General features: G+C 48.6%; 1 protein-coding gene across 6 annotated transcripts in view; it reads left to right on the top strand.

Annotated features, from left to right (window-relative positions):
* Positions 1-4,524, top strand: part of CYTH1 (cytohesin 1) — a 72,945-nt gene extending 68,421 nt beyond the window's left edge. For 5 of the 6 annotated variants that reach the window (XM_043462322.1, XM_043462311.1, XM_043462319.1 and 2 more), the window contains 2 exons: positions 629-783; positions 2,631-4,524. In XM_043462322.1, coding sequence (XP_043318257.1) covers positions 629-783; positions 2,631-2,709 — 234 coding nt within the window. In that variant the 3' untranslated portion in view covers positions 2,710-4,524. Of the gene's footprint in view, positions 1-628; positions 788-2,630 lie in introns of those variants that run through there. The other variant, XM_043462308.1, reaches the window with a different exon arrangement.
* The last annotated feature ends 16,674 nt before the right edge of the window (positions 4,525-21,198 follow it).

Genomic DNA, 21,198 nt, shown 5'->3' with positions numbered 1-21,198 from the left:
GTGCAGAAGGTCGGTGCTCACCCCCGCCTTACTCAAGGGTTAAGGACTTGAAAAAACTCCAGAAGTACTAATTTAGTTTAGCCTAACTTTTAAAATTATCTTTACAGGTAAGGCAGAGGTGAAAGAAACTAAATAATGTCTTGCATTCTGTCCATCTGCTTTAGTGTCACTTTCTAACTATCACACAAGGTATAGGATTATTCTTCCTTAAAAGGCTTTAGCAAGCTGTCATGATTGGGCCACTTATTTTTTGATCTTCAGATGGCTTATAAATATTTTTCCTTTGTTTTGGATTATTGTATTGCTGACTTGGCTGTAAAAGGCATTCGGTTACCTGCAATTACCTCCATATTTCCTATAGGTTAGGAGTAGAGCTAATGTGTATCTGCTTGGTATCTTTGCTAGTAAGACCTATTTATATACAACGTATGTTCTCCAGAATTCCACTTTTAGGCTACTCTTTTTCAAAGGAAAATGTATGTTTCCTATGAAAGTCAGAATAAAGAAATTAACTTTTTTTTTTTTTTAATAAAATTTTCCTTTTGGGGAAATAAATGAACCTTTTTTTTTTCTTGGTCAGCAGCTTTCTTGGATCTTTATCGCTCTCCCTCTCTTTCTTAATTCTCAGAACTGCTTTGAACTTTACATCCCCGACAATAAAGACCAAGTGATTAAGGCCTGTAAGACGGAGGCTGATGGGCGCGTGGTTGAGGGGAACCACACGGTCTACCGTATCTCGGCCCCAACGCCCGAGGAGAAGGAGGACTGGATCAAGTGCATCAAGTAGGTGACATATGACGCTGGGCCCTCCCATCTCAGACAGTCACACCCCAGCTACCTGTGTGTGCCTGCCCACCTCAGCACCCTGTGCGGAATCCATGGTGGGTGGTCCGACTCTGATTCCCGGGTGACTTTTCACTGGGTCCCTGGATTCTTGACCCTTGGACATTTTTCAGAGAGTACCTCACATCTTGGTTTTCCAAGAGCCTCTCCTGGCCCCACAGAGGGGACTGGTGAGCAGGCCTAGAGGCACAGATGCCACTGGCCAGACTGGCCTTCTCATGTCTTTGGAAGCAGGTCTCATCTTCATGGTGACAGCTCAGCGGAAATTGTAACCATTTCCTTTTATAATTCCTTAATCCTGCGAGATACTGTTGTCCCATTTACAGATGGGCAGACTGAGGCCTATTGAGGGTAAGTGGTGAACACTTGTCAAAGTCATGTGGCAGTGATCCAGGATCATAAAGCAGAGCCCCACACTCCCCACTGAGCTGTGAAGAAGAGAAGGTTTGGGAGAAGGCAGGTGTAAACAGATCCTCAGATCCAGGGCTCTCCTGGTCCCTGCTCTGCCTGTCACCAACTTTATCACAGGGGAGGTATCCTGCTGCAGCCCCTCTTCCCCACTCCCCCCTGGGGCTTCTGTGAACCCTGTCCCACCCGCCATCATGCCCACTGCCCATCACCATGCTTGTCTCAGTGGCTCTTCCTCCTGGGAGCACTCTGCCCACTGGTGCTGCGTTCATCAGGCATGACCCAGCCATCCCCTAAGGGTGTCCCTGGGACCAGAGTGAGGATGGCCACAAGAAGGAGCACACCTGCATGTGCGGCTGGGCGGGGCTTCCAGACCTGAGCACATCATGTGTCCTGGGCCCCTCACGTGGGCCAGAGATGTCCCGTGGCGTCCCTGGGGGTTGGCCCACCCAGGAAGCCGAGGTGGGCTCCTCGCCCTGACTCCCTGAAGACGGAAGCAGGATTCCTTCCCGACCTCTCCATGTGGTCAGACACCCACATGGCAGAGTCCCTCGGGACTCGTCCCGGCCTTGTCCAGGTCTTGCCTCCCGTGCACACGTCCTCTCTGTGAACAGGACCTGGTCAAGTGCAGAGTCCACAGTCACATGGGCTTGTGACAAGCCCGGAAACTGTCGGCACTTGGAATACCACTTCTCTGGAAAAGCAAATGAAACTTCAAATTGTGGATCACAGCTTGCTTGAACGTGGAGAATGACCAGTGTAAAGGGGCAGCAGGGGGCCACGGCCTGCTGTCACCACCTGTGCAGGTGTCTCTGGGGCCAGTGTGGAGGCTGCCCGGGCTGTGTCCCCACCAGACTGTGGATGTGGGGCAGGCCACTGGCCGCTGCTCGGCCCCCGCTGCCCAGTGACGGGTCTTGGCTGCTGAGCTGGTGCACTTGGGGACTCAGAGACTGCCGAGTACAGACTGCAGCTGCCAGCCAGATGCCCACGTGCCAGGTGACACACAGGGCTGTGTGGCAGTCACTGCTGCAGACGAAGCCTCTGTCATCACAGAGCTGGAGCATCGCATGCAACTGTTTCCCGAGTTAGAGCGCAGCCGTGAGGTGTAGAGGACTCCTGAACTTAAGCTGATTACTTGGTTGAAACAGGCAGTAAGCGCCCCACGGTTACCTTGTTACCTGTACCTCATCTCCCTCCAGACTTGTCTTCTGTGCCACGTGTGGATCCAGCGAAGGCTGATGCCATGATGTGGCCTTGACAGGGATGGTCAGGCAGCTGAGGGGAGCGTGTGGGCACAGCTGCCACTAGGAAGCCCCGGCTTGGGTTTGTATCTCCTGTTCCTTGGTCCTTGCTGATTTCTCTCCTTTTCTGTGCTGCAGGGCGGCCATCAGCAGGGACCCTTTCTACGAGATGCTGGCCGCACGGAAGAAGAAAGTGTCCTCCACGAAAAGACACTGAGTCTGCACAGCCAGCGGGGCCCACGTGCCCGGCGAGTGCTTCCCAGCCATTGAGGCCCGGGGTGGCCACCGCGCCTCCGACAGAGTGGGAGCGTCTGGCCAAGCATCACCCTGAATTCCTAGAGACTAGCTTCAGCTTTTGCTAATTTTTTTAAGTGGGAGAAGGGTAGATGGTCACCCCTGAGGAAGGGGGCCTGACGCCTTCACACTTGGGTTTTGAGCTTTTCTCTCTAAAAAAGAACAGAGCTCCTGTCGGCCAGGCCGCCCCCCGCAGGTTTCCGCTCAGCAGGTCTGAGAGCAGAGCTCAGAGCCGACCATTTACCTCTCGGTTATTCCCTGGGAAGAAGCCTTCAACCCTGTACCATAAATACGTGTATCCGTATCTTATTATATGTTAAGAAAAAGGGGGGAATGGAAGAGAAGCCACATACTATAAAGATATATTTTTGTTTTTTAAAGAAAGAGAGAAAGTAGAGCTGTCCAGATGCATTCCGTCCCATGTGCTTCGGGAAGCTTCTCCCTGGAGAAGAAGCTCTCTGGACCACTGCTGCAGGTGTCAGCCCAGGGCAGGGGCTGGGCAGACTGCCTCCCCGTGCTCACAGGGGCTTGGCTGGGTGGGAGAGGGGGTGGCGAGAGGGAGGAGGGGGCCGCGCGTCGAGGACAGCCTCGGGGTCTGCAGGGCAGCGCCAGCCACTCCAGTCAGTGCTTGTCCTTCCTGGTGCCTGGGGAGCACCACGGGGAGAAGGGAGTCTGCCCGCCGCCTGCGCTCTTCTTTCTCTTTCAGGAGTCATTCTTGTTGGGCTTTAAAATAGAAAGTCGTCATCTTTCCTCGAGCTACATACCTAATAACCAAAACTGTGAGGAAGGCAGTCCCATCAGAGGGTCTGGGATGACCTGTTTCTTATTTGGTTTTTCTTCCTTCTGCCCCTGCACTCCATTCCTCGTTTTAGAGGAAGGAGCGGGTCTGACCCGACCACCTGAGGGCTTCGGCCTTCCCTGCCTCAGAGCTGGCCCTCACCTGGACCACACCATGGGTTTAGTGGTGGCCCTCGGAGGGGAGCGGGCCTTCACCTGCGTGGCAGGGCCAGGGCGGGGGGAGCCAGGGGTGAGGGCTCGGCCCCCACTCCTGACACATGGCCAGAAGGAGCCGCGGCCACCGCTCTCCTGCCGTTCTCTCAGGGACTCTCGTCCGGGCCCGGCACCCAGTCCAGGCAGAGGAGGGCCGGCCGGGCCATCGTTGCCAGACCCCTCCCAGGCCGTGTGACCCCGGCTCCCCCGACTCCTTCCAGGCAGGCTCGCATCTCTGGAAATAGCTTTGATAAAGGGGGGTGGGGGTGCTTTCTGGGCCCTCCCCTTGGTGTAGGTCCTCCCTGGAGTGGTTTCAGGCATTTTAATGCCGGAGCTTGTGAAGGTGACAGAAGAGGGTCCAGGCTGGTAACCTGACCTTTCTGGGTGAGAGAGCCAGGGCAGGGCCAGCCGAGAGCCAGGGAGTCTGGGCTGGTGCTGGAGCCCCTCTGGTGATCTGAGTCCTTGGCCCAGGTTCTCGTGAATATTACCTAGACAGAGAGGCACCTGGATCAGTATTAGTCTATTTATCAGAGGTGTAAATAATCCATGTATAGTTTTTCTCCTTTTAGATTATTTTGTATTTGTTTTAAAAAAAAGTTTTGTCAAAATATAAAGAAACGACTGAAAGTTGTTGACAGGGTTTTTAAAAAATTATAATTATTATTCCAATTTCTTTTTGTTTGTTTGTTTTTTGCATTGTAAACTAGCGCCAAGGAACTGCAGCAAATAAACTCCAAATCTGCCCAAACCACTTTGTTACCTGTGGCGTTGCTTCGTGCCCGGCCGGGCCCTGAGAAGGAAGGTTCTGCTTGTCAAGTGCACTCATGAGGGTGGATGTGTCACCTGAACCTCACACAGGTCAAGTCTAGTGACGATAAAGATCAGCAGTGGGGAGGACGGTGCTATCTCCTGTTAAAGAGAGCAGAGCAAGAAATATGACTGGCATAGTGATTTCCCCCTTTGGGGGACATGAGTCCACATTCTTTTTTTTTTTTTTTTATCTATTTATTTATTTATACATTTTGTGATAATATTTACATTTTATTGTCAGAAAATTTCAATTAACAGTAAAGTTGCCAGATACAAAATCAACAACAAAAATCAGTTGAATTTCTACCTACTAATAATAAATTGTCAGAGACATCAAGAAAGCAAACTCACTTACAACTACATTTAAAAAAGATAAAATATCAGTAATAATTTTACTTAAACAGGGGAAAGAAATGAACACTGAAAGCTATAAGACATTGATGAAATAAATTGAAGAGAGCATAAATAAAGGGAAAGATTTTCCACACTTCTGTCCTTTATCATGCACATCCTTGTATAAAATTTTATTTTAATATCTCCAATTTTCTTGAAGATATCTTTGGTCTGTCCCATTCTATTGTTTTCCTCTATTTCTTTGCATTGTTCATTGAAGAAGGCCTTCTTATTTTTCCTTACTTTTCTCTGAAACTCTGCATTCAGCTGGATATATCTATTCCTTTCTCCTCTGCTTTTAGCTTCTCTCCTTTCCTCAGCTGTTTGTACAGCCTCCTCAGACAAACACCTTGCCTTTCTGCATTGCTTTTTCTTTGGGATGGTTTTGGTCACTGCCTCCCATACGATGTTATGAACTTCTGCCCATAGATCTTCAGGCACTCTGTCTATTAGATTCAATCCCTTGAATCTGTTTATCACTTCCACTGACTAATCTAAGGAATTTAAATCATATCTGAATTGCTTAGTGGTTTCCCCCACTTTCTTTAGCTTAAGTCTGTACTTTGCTATAGGGAACTGATGATCTGAGTCAGTCAGCCCCGGTTCTTGTTGTTGCTGACTGTATAGAGCTTCTCCATCTTTGGTTGCAAAGAATGCAATCAATCTGATTTTGTTATTGACTATTTGGTGGTGTCCATATGTAAAGTTGGGCTTCCCTGCAATGTGGGAGCCCAGGGTTCGATCCCTGGGTTGGGAGGATCCCCTTGGAAGAAGAAACAAATGTCAGACATTGACTTTATTTTTTTTTTTATTAATTTTTATTGATTATAATTGCTTTATAATGTTGTGTCAGTTTCTGCCATACAACAAAGTGAATCAAACCATTATGCACATACCCCTTTTTTAGATTTCCTCCCCACTTAGGTAACCACAGAACATTGAATAGTGTTCCCTGTAGAGTGGGTTCTCATTCGTTACTTGTTGTGACAAGTGACACATAGTAGCACATATGTGTCACTCCCAGTCTCTCAGTTCATCCCACCCTTCCTTCCCCTGCTTGGTATCGGTAAGTTTGTTCTCTCCATCTGTCTCTTTCTGCTTTGCAAATAGGTTCATCGGTGCCATTTTTCTAGATTCCACATATAAACAATATTATATAGTATTTGGTTTTCTCTTTCTGAATTACTTCATTCTGTATGACAACCTCTACAGACATCATCTTTTATTAAGATCAAGAAATGTGCCTTCAGCCTTTATAATACATTTTCAGTATCTTTTCAGTTTCCAGATGTGCCTCCATAACACCAAGGAAGAGTCACAGTGAGGTAGAACCCAAAAAGCCCAGAAGATACTCAGCATAGCATCACAGGGTAAGGAGACAGACAAGCCCTAGCCTGTCCCGTCAGCTAGTGTTTCACCAGAAAGTGCAGTGTAGAGTTACCGTGTGATTCAGCAGTTCCATTCCAGCGTGTATGCCCAAGAGAACTGAAAACATGTCCACACAAAAACTTGCACTTGAATGTTTATAGTCGCATGATTCACAGTGGCCAAAAGGTGGAAACACTACAGATGTCCGTCACCCGATGACTGGATAAATGAGCTTTGGTGTGTTCCTGCAGTGGAATATCACGCACCCATGAAAAGGAATGGGGTTGGGATTCGTGTTGTGACATGGCCGAACCCTGAAAACATCATGCTGCATGAAAGTAGCCCGACACAGAAGCTCATGGTTTATATGATTCTATTTATATGCAGTGTCTTTAAAAGGCAAACCTATGGAGAGAGAAGGTGGGTTGGTGGTTGTTAGAGGCTGGTGATGTCAGGGGAGAACGGGAGTGACTGCCCATGGGTACAGGGTTTCTTTTGAGGGTGTTGAAAATGTTTGTTGATAGTTGCACAATGTTGTGAATGCAGTAGAACTCACTGAATTGTACACTTTAAATGGACGGGTGAATTCTGGACTTCCCCTGTAGTCCGGTGGTTAAGAATCTGCCTACCAATACAGGGGACACGGGTTCAATCCCTGGTCCGGGAAGATCCCACATGCTGTGGAACAACTCAGCCCCATGCGCCACAACTACTGAACCCTAGAGCCCGTGCTCTGCATCAAGAGAAGCCACCACACGAGAAATTCAGGCACCACAGCTGGAGAGTGGCCCCCACATGCTGCCGCTGGAGAAAGCCCATGTGCAGCAAAAGACCCAGCGCAGCCAAAAATAAAAATAAACAATTTTAAAAATAAAAGGGTGAATTCGATGGTAAGTGAGTTAGATCTCAATTTTAGAACAACAGCAGTGAATAAATGCCATGACTTCCTGTGGTTCTGAAAATATGGTTCCCTGGACAGCATTTCCAGCAGCATTGGGGATGGGTTAGAAGTACAGATCCTCAGGTGCCCGCCACACCCACTGAATTGGAGCCTGCTGTGCTGGGACCTGACACGGTTTAACAAGTTTTCCAGGTGCTTCTGGCGCCCAGTACTGTTTGAGAATACTGCCTTAAACACCCACCCCAATTCTTTTTGTCACCAGACTCAGGTTGGCTGCTCATTGGTCAAGTAGCCAATGTTGAGAGACAAGTGTTGGTTACAAAGAAAGATGGCTTTATGTAGAAGCCAGCAATCCTGCAGAGAATGTGGACTCATGTCCCAAAGAACCCATTTCCCCTTGTCAGTCAGGGGGCAGGAGCTTCTAAGGGGGAGTTTCAGGGGTACACACGTGGGGTTGGGGGGCCACGTGCAGAACAGCACAATCGGCTCCAACAGTCATCTTGAAATTTCTCATGGAGTGATCTGATCAATGTCACCTTGATTATTTTAAGTTCAGTTAATCTTCAGATCCAGGGTCAGTTCCCATTTCCTTAAGGCCAGTTTTTGCAGTTGTGCAAGATGGAGCAGCTTATGTCACGTCTGCGGTCTGATCATCATGTTGTTAACAACTTCCTCCTGGTTGGGGTTTCAGTATCTGTGAAACAGCCAAAAGGATATTACTGAGGATGTTACCTGCAGCCCTTGAGGAGGAACTAAATGTATTTTGTTTAATAACTTATTTTGTCTTGTTGACTATTTTCCTCTGTTTCTGCATTTTCTCACTTCTCTGATTGAATTTATTCTTTGGCTAAAGTTTTTCCAGACAAGGGGCAGGTGGAGGACTTGGGGGGTGGGGGAAGGTGTCTCTCCAGGGAAGGCCTCATATAGTCCTGATCAGTTACACTTGCTTCTCTTCCTTGTGAGGCAGACATGCGTACATACGTATATACACATCAGGTTTAGTGAAGTATAATTCTGTACCATATAATTCATCCATTTAAAGTGTACAATTCAGTGGGTTTGGTGTATTCACCAAGTCATTCAGCCATTAACCATCAATTTTGGAATATATTCATTCTCCCCAAACAAACCCTGTTGTTCCCATTAGCATCCTCTCATCCCCCTGCAGCCCTCGGCAGACCCTCATTTCAGCCTCTGGGGACTTAACCTCTCCTGGACATCTCATAGAATTGGAATCATACACTGTGTAGTCCTCTGTCTGATTGCTCGCACTCACCACTGCTTTCAAGGTTCATTTGTGTTGTAGGTTGTCAGTACTTAATTCTGTTTTATGACTGATGTTCCATTTTATGGATATACCACATCTTTATTCATTCATCTGTTGATGGGTATTGAGTAAATTCCACTCTTGGGCTGCTATGGACAGTGGAACCATGAGCATTCATGTGCAGGTTTTGTGAGCATCGCTTGCGTTTTTGACAGTTTGTCCCATTGCATCTGCATCTTCGTCCTCAGCCAAGGACCTGCCTCCACTCCCTGCTCTCGGCTTTGATCGACGAATCTAGGCTCACCTACCTCTCTGCCACCTCGACGTCAGGCTCTTTCACTGACCCCTCTGCCCACCCACCGCCTGCTGACACTCCACAGGACTAGCCTCTAGTGTTTGCAAATGCCGAGTAGATGACCAGTCACACGGTTGCACCTGCTAACCAGCTGGGGCCCCAAAATGTGCCTCTGTGCCTCTTGTCTCTCTGCCTCCTATTGGGTCTGTCCACCAGGGGTTCCCCGGGGCCTCCCATGCACACGCAGCGTGTTGTACCTGAGCTCATGCTCTGATCGCCCCAGGAGGGTTCCTTGTCAACACTTCCCCCTGAGCATAGCCTCACCAGTGATTCTTGCCTGAGTGCTCTGCGCACACTCATCTGGTGGCTGCAAAATGATGAGCCCCACCTCCAGCACCCCCCTCGAGTGACCAGTTGGCCCTCGGCATCCTGACTGTGAGGAGCCTTTCTTTGTCCTGCTTGCACACCTGTTAATGGCGTGGATGCATGGATTCCTGTTTCCAGAGGTCTGTAACATACTACTGTCCTTACTGAGTCTGACGCTCAAAATGTCCCGTTTGGCCAGTGGGAGCCCCATCCATTGGCTCCATGTCCTATGACATGACGTGATATACCCTGCATTTTCTTAGCACTGACGCCTTTCCTGGCATCACAAAATACTTCAGGATCACCTCATACCCACCGTCCCTCAGTTCCAGGGTCAGCCATTTCTCCAGGGGCCTCTGGTTCCTTTTGAAGGCCAAGAGTTGGCCTCTAGGTGTGCCCATTGCTACTGAGGTCCCTTTGCCCTTTCAGTGAACAGGGCTAGAAAACATGCACATAGATACACATGGATACTACACACTCTAGCACAGGTACACCTATATGTAACAGCACTAACCTCATTGGGCTAGGTATGAATGAATCAAATGATGCATATTAAAAAAAAAAAAAAAGCTCTTAGCCTAGTGCCTGGACCTGGAACTCAGTTACATCCTCATTATCATCATTATTTTACTTATTTTTGAAAACTATGGAATCCTTTGCTGATCCTTTGCATGCCATGCATGAAATCCCAGCTTGGGGTCCAGAGCAAGGGGCCAGCTGACTCACCCGCTCACTCCAAACAGGTGGACAGATGTGCCAGAGTTTTGCTTAAAACGTGCTGCCTGGGGGTTCTCTGGTGGCTCAGAAGTGAAGAATCTGTCTGCCAATGCAGAAGATACGCGTTCAGTCCCCGGTCCAGGAAGATCCCACATGCCCCAGAGCAACTAAGCCCCATGTGCCACAACTACTGAGCCTAGAGCCCTTGATCCTGTGCTCCGCAACAAGAGAAGCCACTGCAGTGAGAAGCCTTCGCACTGAAACTAGAGAGTAGCCCCTGCTCGATGCAACTAGGGAAAGCCCGAGCCCAGCAACAAAGACCAGCAGAGCCAAAACTAAAAAAAAAATTATTAAAAAATAGTGATGCATGGACCCACCAAGCAGCTGCCCCATTTGTACTGCAGAACATCAGACCCCTCCCCAAGGGCGCCAAAAGGAGCCTTGGTAGAAAGGAAACTCTCTGAGCAGAGATCACATGCGAGTGATAAATGCTGCCATGTCTTGTCTTTCATAGGTTATTTGGGTGTTGGCACAGCAAGCAAAGCACAGGGCCAGCCCGCCACTCCAGGCCGCGTGACACCCTGGACTCTGCCTCTCTGTTCCGGGGAGGTCCCTGTCTGACTCCCATTACGGAACTGCAATCCCCTCCCTGGAGGGTCCTGACTCCAATGTAGACAGGCCAGCAGCGTTTCATTGGGTCTTGCTGTGAAGTGCGTCTCTCTCCTTTCCAGCCGAGGGTTCTGCTAGATCTTCATGGTTTAGATCACCTCTGGCTTCTACCTGGAGTGAGATGTTTACTAACCTGGTTAACATGAGCAGTCCACTGTGTGTGACCCGCTGCGTGGAAGACAGTAGAAAAGCTTGGCCCTGTTAGTCACAGATGGTCACGTGACTCGGGCGCCAGAACCCGAGTTCTGCCCCGAGAGGGACCAGAGGCCTGCTGCCAGACTAGCTGTATCTTAGCTTATCCAGTCTTCCTCTTGCTTCACCACACTGTATCGCGGGGAATCAACTTTCTGCTCTTGGTTTAGATATTTGTACAAACTCAGTGGAGACAAATCTGTTTATATTCCCTGATGCTTCAGGATTCTGCTTAGCATCTTCCTGGCTGGCATCCTCAGTGTCACATCGTTGGTGATTGTCATACACAGACTGCTCCCATCTTTATGCTCTTAAGCAAGACGTAATTACAATTTATTGAGCACCTGTGTCCTGGCCTTTTTATTTCTTTACTATCCCAGTGAAAGTCGCTCAGTTGTGTCCGACTCTCTGTGACCCCAATGGACTGTAGCCCCCCAGCTCCTCTGTCGATGGGATTCTCCAGGCAAGACTACTGGAGTGCCCTTCTGGGGCACTGCCGAGCTGGGGAGTTGGCATCCCTTCTCCAGGAGATCTTCCTGATCTAGGGATCAAACCCAGGTTTCTGGCATTGCAGATTCTTTATCATCTGAGCCACTAGGGAGGTCCCTGACTACCACCTAAAAAAATTAGCATCCTACCAGGTGATAACATGTGCTCCTGGGTGTTGCTCGAACAGATTTATGACCTGCCAGTTTGGGCCATGCGGCCAGCATCCTTTCCTGCAGCCTCTCCATCTCTCCAGGTGTCCAGAGCACACAGCACCTCCTGGGCCTTGTGCTTGGCACTCCCTTGCAGGTGGTCTATTCGCTTTTCTCTGGTGACCTGGGTGAGCCCAGCCCCGCGTCACTTCAAGGCTGTTACTGCCCCTCTGGGCAGCTCCACTTGCTTCAGGATTCTGGACCTGCCTGTCTCCCAGTCTCGGCTCTTTCTTGTCCCTTTCCTGGTTTCTTCCTCCTTCCAGCCTCTGGATTCTTAGCCTGGTTCTCAGGGACCGTCTGTCTCCCAGCTCCTCAAGTTGCTCTGCCTTCCGCTTGCAAGTTCCCCCACCTCCCTCTTCCTGGGATGCTTCTGCTCATCCCTAAGATCCCAGCTGGGCCCCCCTCCATCCTCAGGAGTCCTCCCAGCCTTCATCCCAAATTCCCTACCAGCTCCCTGGACTCTCCCTGTCGTGATTCACATCATGCTGACTCTTCCTTTTCTGTTTGGAAAGTAACGCTCTTAATTGTGCTGCTTTCCGAGTATCCCGTGTTGACACTGAATTTTAATTTCGCAGCGGTTTGTCTCTCAAGCTAGGCAGAATCCACGGGCACTTTCCTCATTTTGTGCTCTCAAAACAACTTCCAGAGGGTAGGGAGGGGAGTGCTGCCTGATCCTACACCAGCTTTGTGATCTCAGACCGGCTCAGTCTCAGGCCAGCACCAGAGGCCCTTCTGGAAGTTCTCTGGGGGCTTCTCCCATAGTTTGGGGCTTGATTTTACCTGGGGTGGGGGGCCATCTAGTTCTTACACCTTACTCTCAATGGGCCCTGCTTCCCTCGCTGCCCCAATCTCTATAGGGGCCACAGTCTCTGCAGGCTGACCTCAGCCTTTGGACACTGGTGGGCTCTGAGGGTGAGTGTCTGTGCAGGCCAGCCTGTCTGCTTCAGCACCGTCTCCCCAGCCATCAGCAGAATGTGGTCCCTCTAAAGACGTCACCCTGTATCAAGGGGGCGGGGTGGATAGACCCTCCTTTCAGCAGCCACATGGACCTGACACCACGACGGGGCATGTTTGCTCAGGTGCAGCCAATGAGGGTCCCAGGAGCATCACGTTTTCAGCCGGTTTCTCCCGCAGGCCTCACGTGCCCCCGATCTGAAGGCTCTCTGAGCATCCTCTAGGAATCAAAGCTGCATCTCCTTCTGTTTTCCAAATCGGGGTGAAGATGCCACCCCCTGTCGAGAACACCGAACTTCATCAGCCCTCTCCACGTGAGGAACTGTCATTTGTTTGCAGGGAAAGGTCCACATCTGGCAAAAACTTTTGGATCTGTATCACCTGGAGCCTCCAAGGAAGTGGTTCTTATTACCTGTGGGCCTTGGACCCTTCCATGAAGCTAATACATGCTACAGATGGTCTGCCCTAGAAAAGTACACGGGGAGCCCCCAGTGCAAAATGGGTGGAGTCCCATGGAGCTGAGTCCCTCCACGGTCCCAGGTTTAACAGTTCCCGTCTGAACCTTTGTCCTCGGAACTCAGAGGCACCAGGTGGATTGGAAAGGGAGGAGGCCTTGCATGGAGTTTGCTTCTTCACGGTGTTTGCTCCCTATGTGCTCTATACCTATTCAGAGAAGAGATAATCTTTAAATAGATCTATTTATCTTAACCTGCTTGGGCTCCAGGCTTCCCAGGTGGTGCCAGGGGTGGAGAACCCACCTGCCAATGCAGGAGACATAAAATGATGCAAGTTCTATCCCTGGGTTGGGAAGATCCCCTGGAAGAGGGCACGGCAACCCACTCTAGTATTCTTGCCTGGAGGATCCTATGGACAGAGGAGCCTGGCAGGCTACAGTCCATAGGGTCGCAAAGAATCAGACATGACTGATGCGACTTAACACACACACGTTTGGGATACTACAACAAAAATACCCCAGACCCAGTGGTTGAAACAACAGAAATTTATTCCTCACAGTTCTGAAGGCTCTAAGTCCAAAGTCAAGGTGGCAGTTGACTCAGTTCCTGGTGAGGCTGTCTTGCCTTCTTGCTGTGTCTTCACCCATTGGAGAGAGAGGAAGCAAGCTCTGGGGTGTGTCGCTTCTGTTCCTCTGGAGGACCCTGGCTCACACAGACAACACAGAGAAACCTGGGAAGAAACCCCTGCTCCGGGGAGGAGTTTGCTGAAGAGAACCTTAGCAGATGTGCAGGGGAAGAGCTGGATCTCACATCCTTTAATCTGCTTTACAGACTCACGTACTCAGCCTGCCCAGACAGCGTTGGCTCTTCCTGGGCACGTGTGACGCGATTGACTCAGTTTGGCACCAGACCCACCCACACCTGTAAAGTATCTGCCTATGGATGACACTGTCTTACTGTGGCACCCTTTCCCCAGACCTCGGGTGCCACCTTCTGCACTCACGGGAGGGTGATGTTGCAGGTCTGCTCAGCAGGGCTGGGGGGCTGGCTCCCTTGGAGGCTGCGGGAGGAGGGACAGAAGGGCCCCCGTGGGGTGGCATACGCCAGATGTCACAACTGGGGGCATCTGCCTTCCTCCAGGTGCCCACCACATGGGGGAGACCCCGCTGAAGTTCAGGCGTGCAAAGGGTGGACCATGGGTCTGGGGAGCCTACTGAAACAGAAGTTTGGGTGGTATGCCCTGGAGACCAGGTCAAGGACTTTTTCCTTGACCTGGTCTCTGGATTGAAATATAAGGAAGCGAGGAGCTAGTCCAAGTCACCAAATAGTTCTTGGAGGTAGTCAGTTTCCAGGGAGCAAAGCCCAAACCTCAAATACACTCAGCCCTTGGCCTATTCCTAGGTAAGTACAGGTTCCCGGCAAAGAGGATGTGGCTACATGCAAACATTGACATTGGTTGGTGCGTGTCTTGTGTAATTGGCCTCATTAAACTTTCCAAGCAATTACTGCTTACAGCCTTGCCTGTAGCTTAACCTTTACCTTTCAAAGGTTGGGTCTGGAAATGTCCACAGAGAGAAAATATGGGCAGTGTATTAGGAAGATGCCGCTTCCACCTCCTGTGAGTCTCTCCTTAACCTGTCACCAGATGTGTGGGGGTTGTCCCCAGCCAAGCAGCCCTCCGTGACACCAGCTGGATGCTCTCCAATGTAACTGAGTTCCGACACTGCATACCCAGAGGCAGCATCAGATCCCACGGGTGAAGGGCTCAGTCCCACGAGGCTGCTCCCCCAACTCCAAATGCCAATCAAAAGAAGTGGGTCCCCAGATCACCCACAGCTCTGTCCAATTTGCCTCTGAATTGACATCATATGTACTTATTTATAGATGTTTACTGTTTATTTATAAATAGATATTTATGCATGCGTGCTAAGTCACTTCAGTCATATCCGACTCTGTGTGACCCTATGGACTATAGCCCTCCAGGCTCCTCTGTCTGTGGACTTCTCCAGGCAAGAATACTGGAGTAGGTTGCCATTCCCTTCTCCAAGGGATCTTCCTCACCCAGGAATCGAACCCATGTCTCTTACATCTCCTGCATTGGCAGGCAGATTCTTTAACCTCTAGCGCTGCCTGGGAAGCCCCCAATATATTTATAAATATTACAAAATTATTATAAATATTTTACAATATAAATATATTTATTATACATGTACATTTAAATATAAATTAATATAAACACTGTTTCTATTTATTGTTGAAATTTTATTTTATTTTAATTTTTATTTATTTTAAAATTTTTGGGCCTCACCATGTAGCTTGCAGTATCTTAGCTCCCTGATCAGGGATGGAACCCATGCCCCCTGCTGTGGAAGCACGGAGGCCTAACCACTGAAACACCGGGGAAGTTCCTGAAATTTTACAAATACAAAGAAGGACAAGGAATAATACCAAAAACCCATATTCCTACTACCCAGTATTTCCAACTATCCACATTTTGTCACTCCCCCAACCTTCCAGTTTTTTTAAATCAATAAGCTAGATATTCTGGCTTTCATTTAGGACACAGAAAGCTGGAAAGAGTCACAATCTCATCCTAACAGAAGTCTAGACAGATCTACAAAACCATTCCAAGCCCATCAAGGAGCTGCCTGAAATCTAAGACAGACAGGCCTCCAAGGAGGGCAGGAGAGTGGGTCACGGGGCAGAGCTGGGCAGGAGGTGAGCCGAGACTTCCAGTGAAGCGCGGCAGGCACGGAGCAGGCCAGCTGAGGGCGAGAGCAGTGGGTGCCGAGACCCACGGGGTCCTCTGCAAGGACCGCGCCGCGCTCACGCGGCGGGGGCGGGGGCAGGGCAGGCAGCCGAGAAAGCTTCCTCGAAGCCCTCAAAGCTCTCCTCACAGAACAAAAGCCTGCAGTCCCCGAGGGAGGAGCAGAAAACACAGTTGGAGACTTAGGCTGGAGGGTGAGGCTGGAGCAGCAGAGACCCTCTGCCGCTTGTGAGGAGGCACACTCCGGCAGAGATCTCCTACTCCTGGGAGCGGCGGGACCACGAGAAAGCCCCGCCCGGAGGTGCAGAGACACAGGGACTGAGGTCCAAACCCAGCAGCAGAGAACCCCTCTGCCCCCATCCTGGTGTCCCAGCCTAGCCCAGGCCAGTCACAGCTGTCCTCGCCCGGCTCTAAGGGGCAGGCTTATCAAGAAACCCCCAGGACAAGAAGGTTGGGAGAAGTCCTTTGCAGCCCAACACTCATGACTGCCTTGCCCTCTCTGAGGTCTCCCAGTTGGGTTACCTCCTGGCCAGCTGCCCTTGTGCTGACTCCACTTTGCTGCGTGAATCATTAGATGCTGGGAGGCGTTTCATTGTCAATCCATCCACCAGTTTTTCTCTGTTCTGAGTAATCTGTCATGAACCTGCATGGACAAGTCTTGGTGTGGACAAGTGCTTCCATTTAAATCTCTTGGTAAGTACCCAGGAGCAGGGTTGCTAGGTTGTAGAGTGAGGGCATCTTTGAGGAAACCACCAAACATTTCAAATAAGCTCTCCCTCACATTCTCAGCGGCAACACCCCAAGTCCCTGTTGCTTTGCATCCCTGCTAATATTTGGTACTGTCAGTCTCTGGTTTTTACCAGTTTTAGTGGGGATATCTCATAGTGGTTTTAGTTTGCATTTTCCTAGTGACATGATATTGAGCATTTTTTCATTGGCTTGTTCGCTGTATTTCTTCTTTGCCAAACTGTCTACTCAAGTCATTTGCCCATTTTTTTCAAAAAAAATTTCGGGTTGTCTTCTTGTTAATGGGTTGTAAATGTTCTTTATAGAATCCGGATACAAGTCCTTAATTGGGTATGTGTGTTGCAAATATTTTCTCCCAGTCTTGGCCTTGCTTTTAAACTTTTTTTTTTTTTTTTTTGCTACACCAAAAAAAAAAAAAAAATCAGGATTGTAGTAAGTTTCCCTGAAGCAACTTAGCAGCAGCAGCAGCAGTTGATTAGGGATGGAACCCATGTCCCCTGCAGTGGAAGCAGACAGAATTGTGTGAATAGTTTATCTGAATTTGTTTTCTGTAACCCAAGCAAATGTGATTCAGGTGCATTAATAGTTTATCAGGATGGTTGTTCTGACTCTTTTTAAAGTGGTCCAGATTTGTAAGGATGGAGGCGACCTGAAGATATAAGAGGGAACGCAGCATAGGGAGGAGAAACAAGGAGCCTGTTTCTAGGGTCTCACCCCTCTCTTCTGACGCTTGACCCGTTTCTGTCCACCTGACAGGTGCTACCTGTCCGCTAAGCTCCCCTCCCTAGCCCTGGGTGAGACAGCTGCTGCTTTTTTCTTTAAACACTTGGTGTGTCCAGGTTGCATCACCTTTGTGCCCAGTGTAAACAGAACGAGGGCACGGCGGCTTACCCCCTGGTTACGTCAGCTCTCCTGGTAAGAGAGCTCCCTTCCCGTCATCGTTATCCCTGAATACCGACTGGTTAAAACCACGTGGATATCACTCTGCCATGCATAGTGCCCTTCAGTTGTCTGGCATTTCATGTAAGAAATCATGATGATTATCTACTGACTTCCTGCTATTGTCATAAACATATTATTCCTTTGATTAGATCAACTCAGGACCAGGACCCTTCTTGGAGGTGAATGTTTGCATAGTCAGGACCTATGGTGAGGTAATCACCAGGGTCCCCCAGGCAGCACACAGTAAAGGTGGGATCCGCATGCCTTTCTGGTGGTCCAGACTCCCCCAAGTCAATCCTGGACTCAGGTAAGCACTGTGGTCCAGTGCTCTCCAGGCTGTGTGACTAAGACACTCATTCTCTTATGTGTTTGAAAAGTGGGATGTTTTGCAATAACATGCAAAAGGGTGTCGTTACATTGATCCTATCTCTTCCTACACAGATTGAGTTAAAAGTCTAAGTGGGAGTGTAGGGGAAAACCCACTGAAACTATGGGAGTGTGGTCAGACCATTGAAGATGGCTCCTTCTCTTGTTCTCTATATTCCCTGCTTGACTAGTCCCGGCTTCCCTCACATGACCATCCAGCCCTCTCCACGGTAGGGTTTCAATGTCCCTGGTAACTCTGATTCCACCTGATGTCAATTCCCCAAATAAACGGTAGTCTCCTCTCCTGAGCAGCGAAGACTGCTCCCGTGTCCTGCCTGGGCTCTGCCGCACCTGGACCCCTGTGTAAGATCCTCTGTCCAAGGAACCATTGATGTCTCTGTGTTGTCTCTGGTCTCTTTCCTCCATCTTGAGGCCGGGCCGCTACGAAGCTTGCTGGCCTGTGGGGTGCAGCCCACAAAAGGGTAAAGGATGTTATTTGAGTGAATGGATTAATTATGGCAGATGCAGAAACTGTCATTCAAACCATAGTCTGAGACAGAATCCGAAATGCAGAGAAAATTCTAAAGACCTATTGGAAAATGGTGAGAGCTAGAACAAAAATGCAAGGTTCCCCCAACTTTTCCCCAGAAGACCATCTTTAGCTAATTTACTTGAGGAAGCTGCATCGCTGAGCATTGTGGCCACAAAGAGCTCATTGTTTTAGGTTCCTACTTCAGTTGCTTGGCTGGGACCGTTGACTAAATACATTCTGGATGCTGAGTTAGCTCAGGTTCATGAGGAAGGGGAAACGTGCCCATGTTAGGCTGAGTGACATTGCATGATTGTCCCATCTCAACCTTTCTTAGTGCAAGAAATACTCACCATACGTTTTTTAAAAGGAATAAATTAGATTTCACAAACTACAGCCTGGGGGTAAATATCAATATTTGCAATATAAAGAGCTGGGGAAAAGTGAGAAATGACAACTCGTGGGAGTTTTGATTTATATTTCCCTGACTCCTTATGTGATCCTCATGTGCCAATGTACACTCTCTCGATGTATCCATTTGAATTTTCCCCTCTGTGCATTGCCAGTTCATGCCTTGTGACTATCTTCCTTTAGGGTTGTCTTTTTAAAAACAACAACATATTTTTATGTATTTAGTTATTTGCTGCATTGGGTCTTAGTTTTATCATACGAGATCTTTTGTTGCAGCACACAGATTCTCTAGCCATGATGCAGGTTCAGTAGTTGTGGCACTTGGGATTAGTTGCTCCTTGGCGTGTGGGATCTTAGTTCCCCACCCAGGGATCAAACCTGTGTCCCCTGCATTGCAAGGCGGATTCTTAACCACTGGACCACCAGGGAAGTCCTTAGGGTTGTCTTTAAAAATTAATTAGTAGGTGTTTTTGTGATATTAAGTGATATTAAACTTACACTTACCTGTATATTACAAGCAGTTTTCTAAATCTAATATTTGCCTTTTGACTTTGCATTATATTTTCCAAATTTTTAATTTTATAGTCAAATATGTCTACTTTTTTCTGTATGGTTTTGAGTTTCTTGTCTTAAAGAGGTTGCCATTGCTCCAAAATAAATAGTTCCCTTAATTTTCAATTTGAATTTTCTTTTTTTGACCTTTGGATTTTTAATCCATCAAAGGTTCATTTTTGCTTATGTTATGAGGAAAGGATATAAGTTTATTTTATTCCAGAAAAGTAATTGATAATGCCAATGCAATCTATTAATTAAATTATCATTTTCCCATTGAGATGTCGCTTTTATCATTTGTTAAATTCCCATATATTTTTGGAATGGCTTCTTTTTCTCCTGTGTCATGAGTACTCTTTTCATTATAGTTGTTTCTAAAGAGGCTATTAATAGTTGGTGAGTCAAACCTCCCATAGTATTCCTTGGTTTTGAGATGTTCTTGGCTATCCTCAGACATTTATTCTTTCTCAGAAGCATTAAAAATATTTGTTTCTAGTTTGAAAAACACAGATGGGGTCACAAGGCCAGAGAAATACAAGACTTGCTGCCCAAAGCATAAATGGGAGCTGTCATTTCTCTTCCCGGCCAGCTGTGTCCAGTTACCTGATCCAAGTAGCCATCTAGGGGAAAACCCTTTAAAAATCAATTAGAACATCTTGCCAGAGAGTGGGTATAGTTGACTGATCACAGCTGATCAGTGGTTCTTGGACAGAATTTTGAGTGATGGTGTCATTACAAGGGGCTTCCCAGTGTTAAAGAACCTGCCTGCCCATGCAGGAGATGCAGGAGACGTGGGCTAGATCCCTGGGTCGGGAAGATCCCTTGGAGAAGGAAATGAACCCACTCCAGTATTCTTGCCTGGAAAATCCCATGGACACAGGAGCCTGGCAGGCTACAGTCCTTGCAGTCGTAAGAGTCAGAGTCGGAAATGCTTTTGTGACTGAGCACACACACATGTCATTCCGAGAGTCTTGGAAGAGCTGCTGGAAGCAGGTGGTGTGGGCAGGGAGCAGGCCTCCAGACCAGGGAGCTTCTCGGTGGCTCTGAGCCCTGACCTCTGGCAGGACCATGTTCTTGTGTTTCCTGGAGATGCCCCTGTGTGTCCTCCTCCTAACTGAGAGCAGCCCTCCAGCCCCTGGTGATTCCATTCTCAGCCCTGTGCAACCTATGCCCAGCTGTCAGGGCATCTCTCCTCATCTCTCTGACTCAACTCCACTTCACTGAGGCGGCTGAAAGCTAAGATGCTCTTTAGAGCTAGAAGAGAAAAAAATTACGATCAGTCAGCATTGTGCACCACATCCTTCTGACAACAGGGAACGCTGATCTGCGGCAGGTGGCCACTTGGGAACAAAGGGAGCTGTTGACAGGCCCTTGGGGACAGGAACAGGTCCTCCTGCTCAAATCCCACTGTCTTCCACCTGTTCATCTGCACCTGGTGGGCATTTCCTTGTGCAGAGCTAGTGAACAGCAGCAGCAGCCTGGCCTTTGTTCGAACTTAGACTCCCTGATGGACCCGCCTATTTGGTGGCATTGCCTGGTTGTCTGCCCCACAAGTGGCTCCTGGACTTTCTGGCTGTGGCTTGGTCCACTTCCCTCCACTCGAGAACATGGAGGCTTGTTTATCAGCCACACAGCTCAGGATCCCAAGATGTAAGACTTTTAAATAAGAAGGAGGGAGGCGTCAGGGTCATAAGGGTGAGAGAATCCTTGACGCAGATCAGTGGAATGATTCTTGATGACCTGTTTTCCTTCTTTGTTTGATTCCATCACTAATTTTCAGCCATCCTCTTCATTCCTCCCCACCCCCTGCCTGATAGGGACACCAGCTTCCTCTCCACAGTCCTGTCTGCCTCACATCACCTCACCAACCCACACAGGGAAAGGCCCTGCCTTTTAGATTGTTTTCTTTTTTGAAAGAATTTCAAAAGTACAGAAAAATTGCCAAAAATTTTTACTATAAAGAACACCTGTATGCCAAGACTTAGCTGCTAATATTGCACCCGTTTGCTGTTTTCATGTGCTC

The sequence above is a fragment of the Cervus canadensis genome, chromosome 1 (assembly GCF_019320065.1).
Source record: "Cervus canadensis isolate Bull #8, Minnesota chromosome 1, ASM1932006v1, whole genome shotgun sequence".
In the NCBI taxonomy this organism is placed as follows: Eukaryota; Metazoa; Chordata; class Mammalia; order Artiodactyla; family Cervidae; genus Cervus; species Cervus canadensis.
This window is presented reverse-complemented; position numbering and strand designations above follow the sequence as displayed.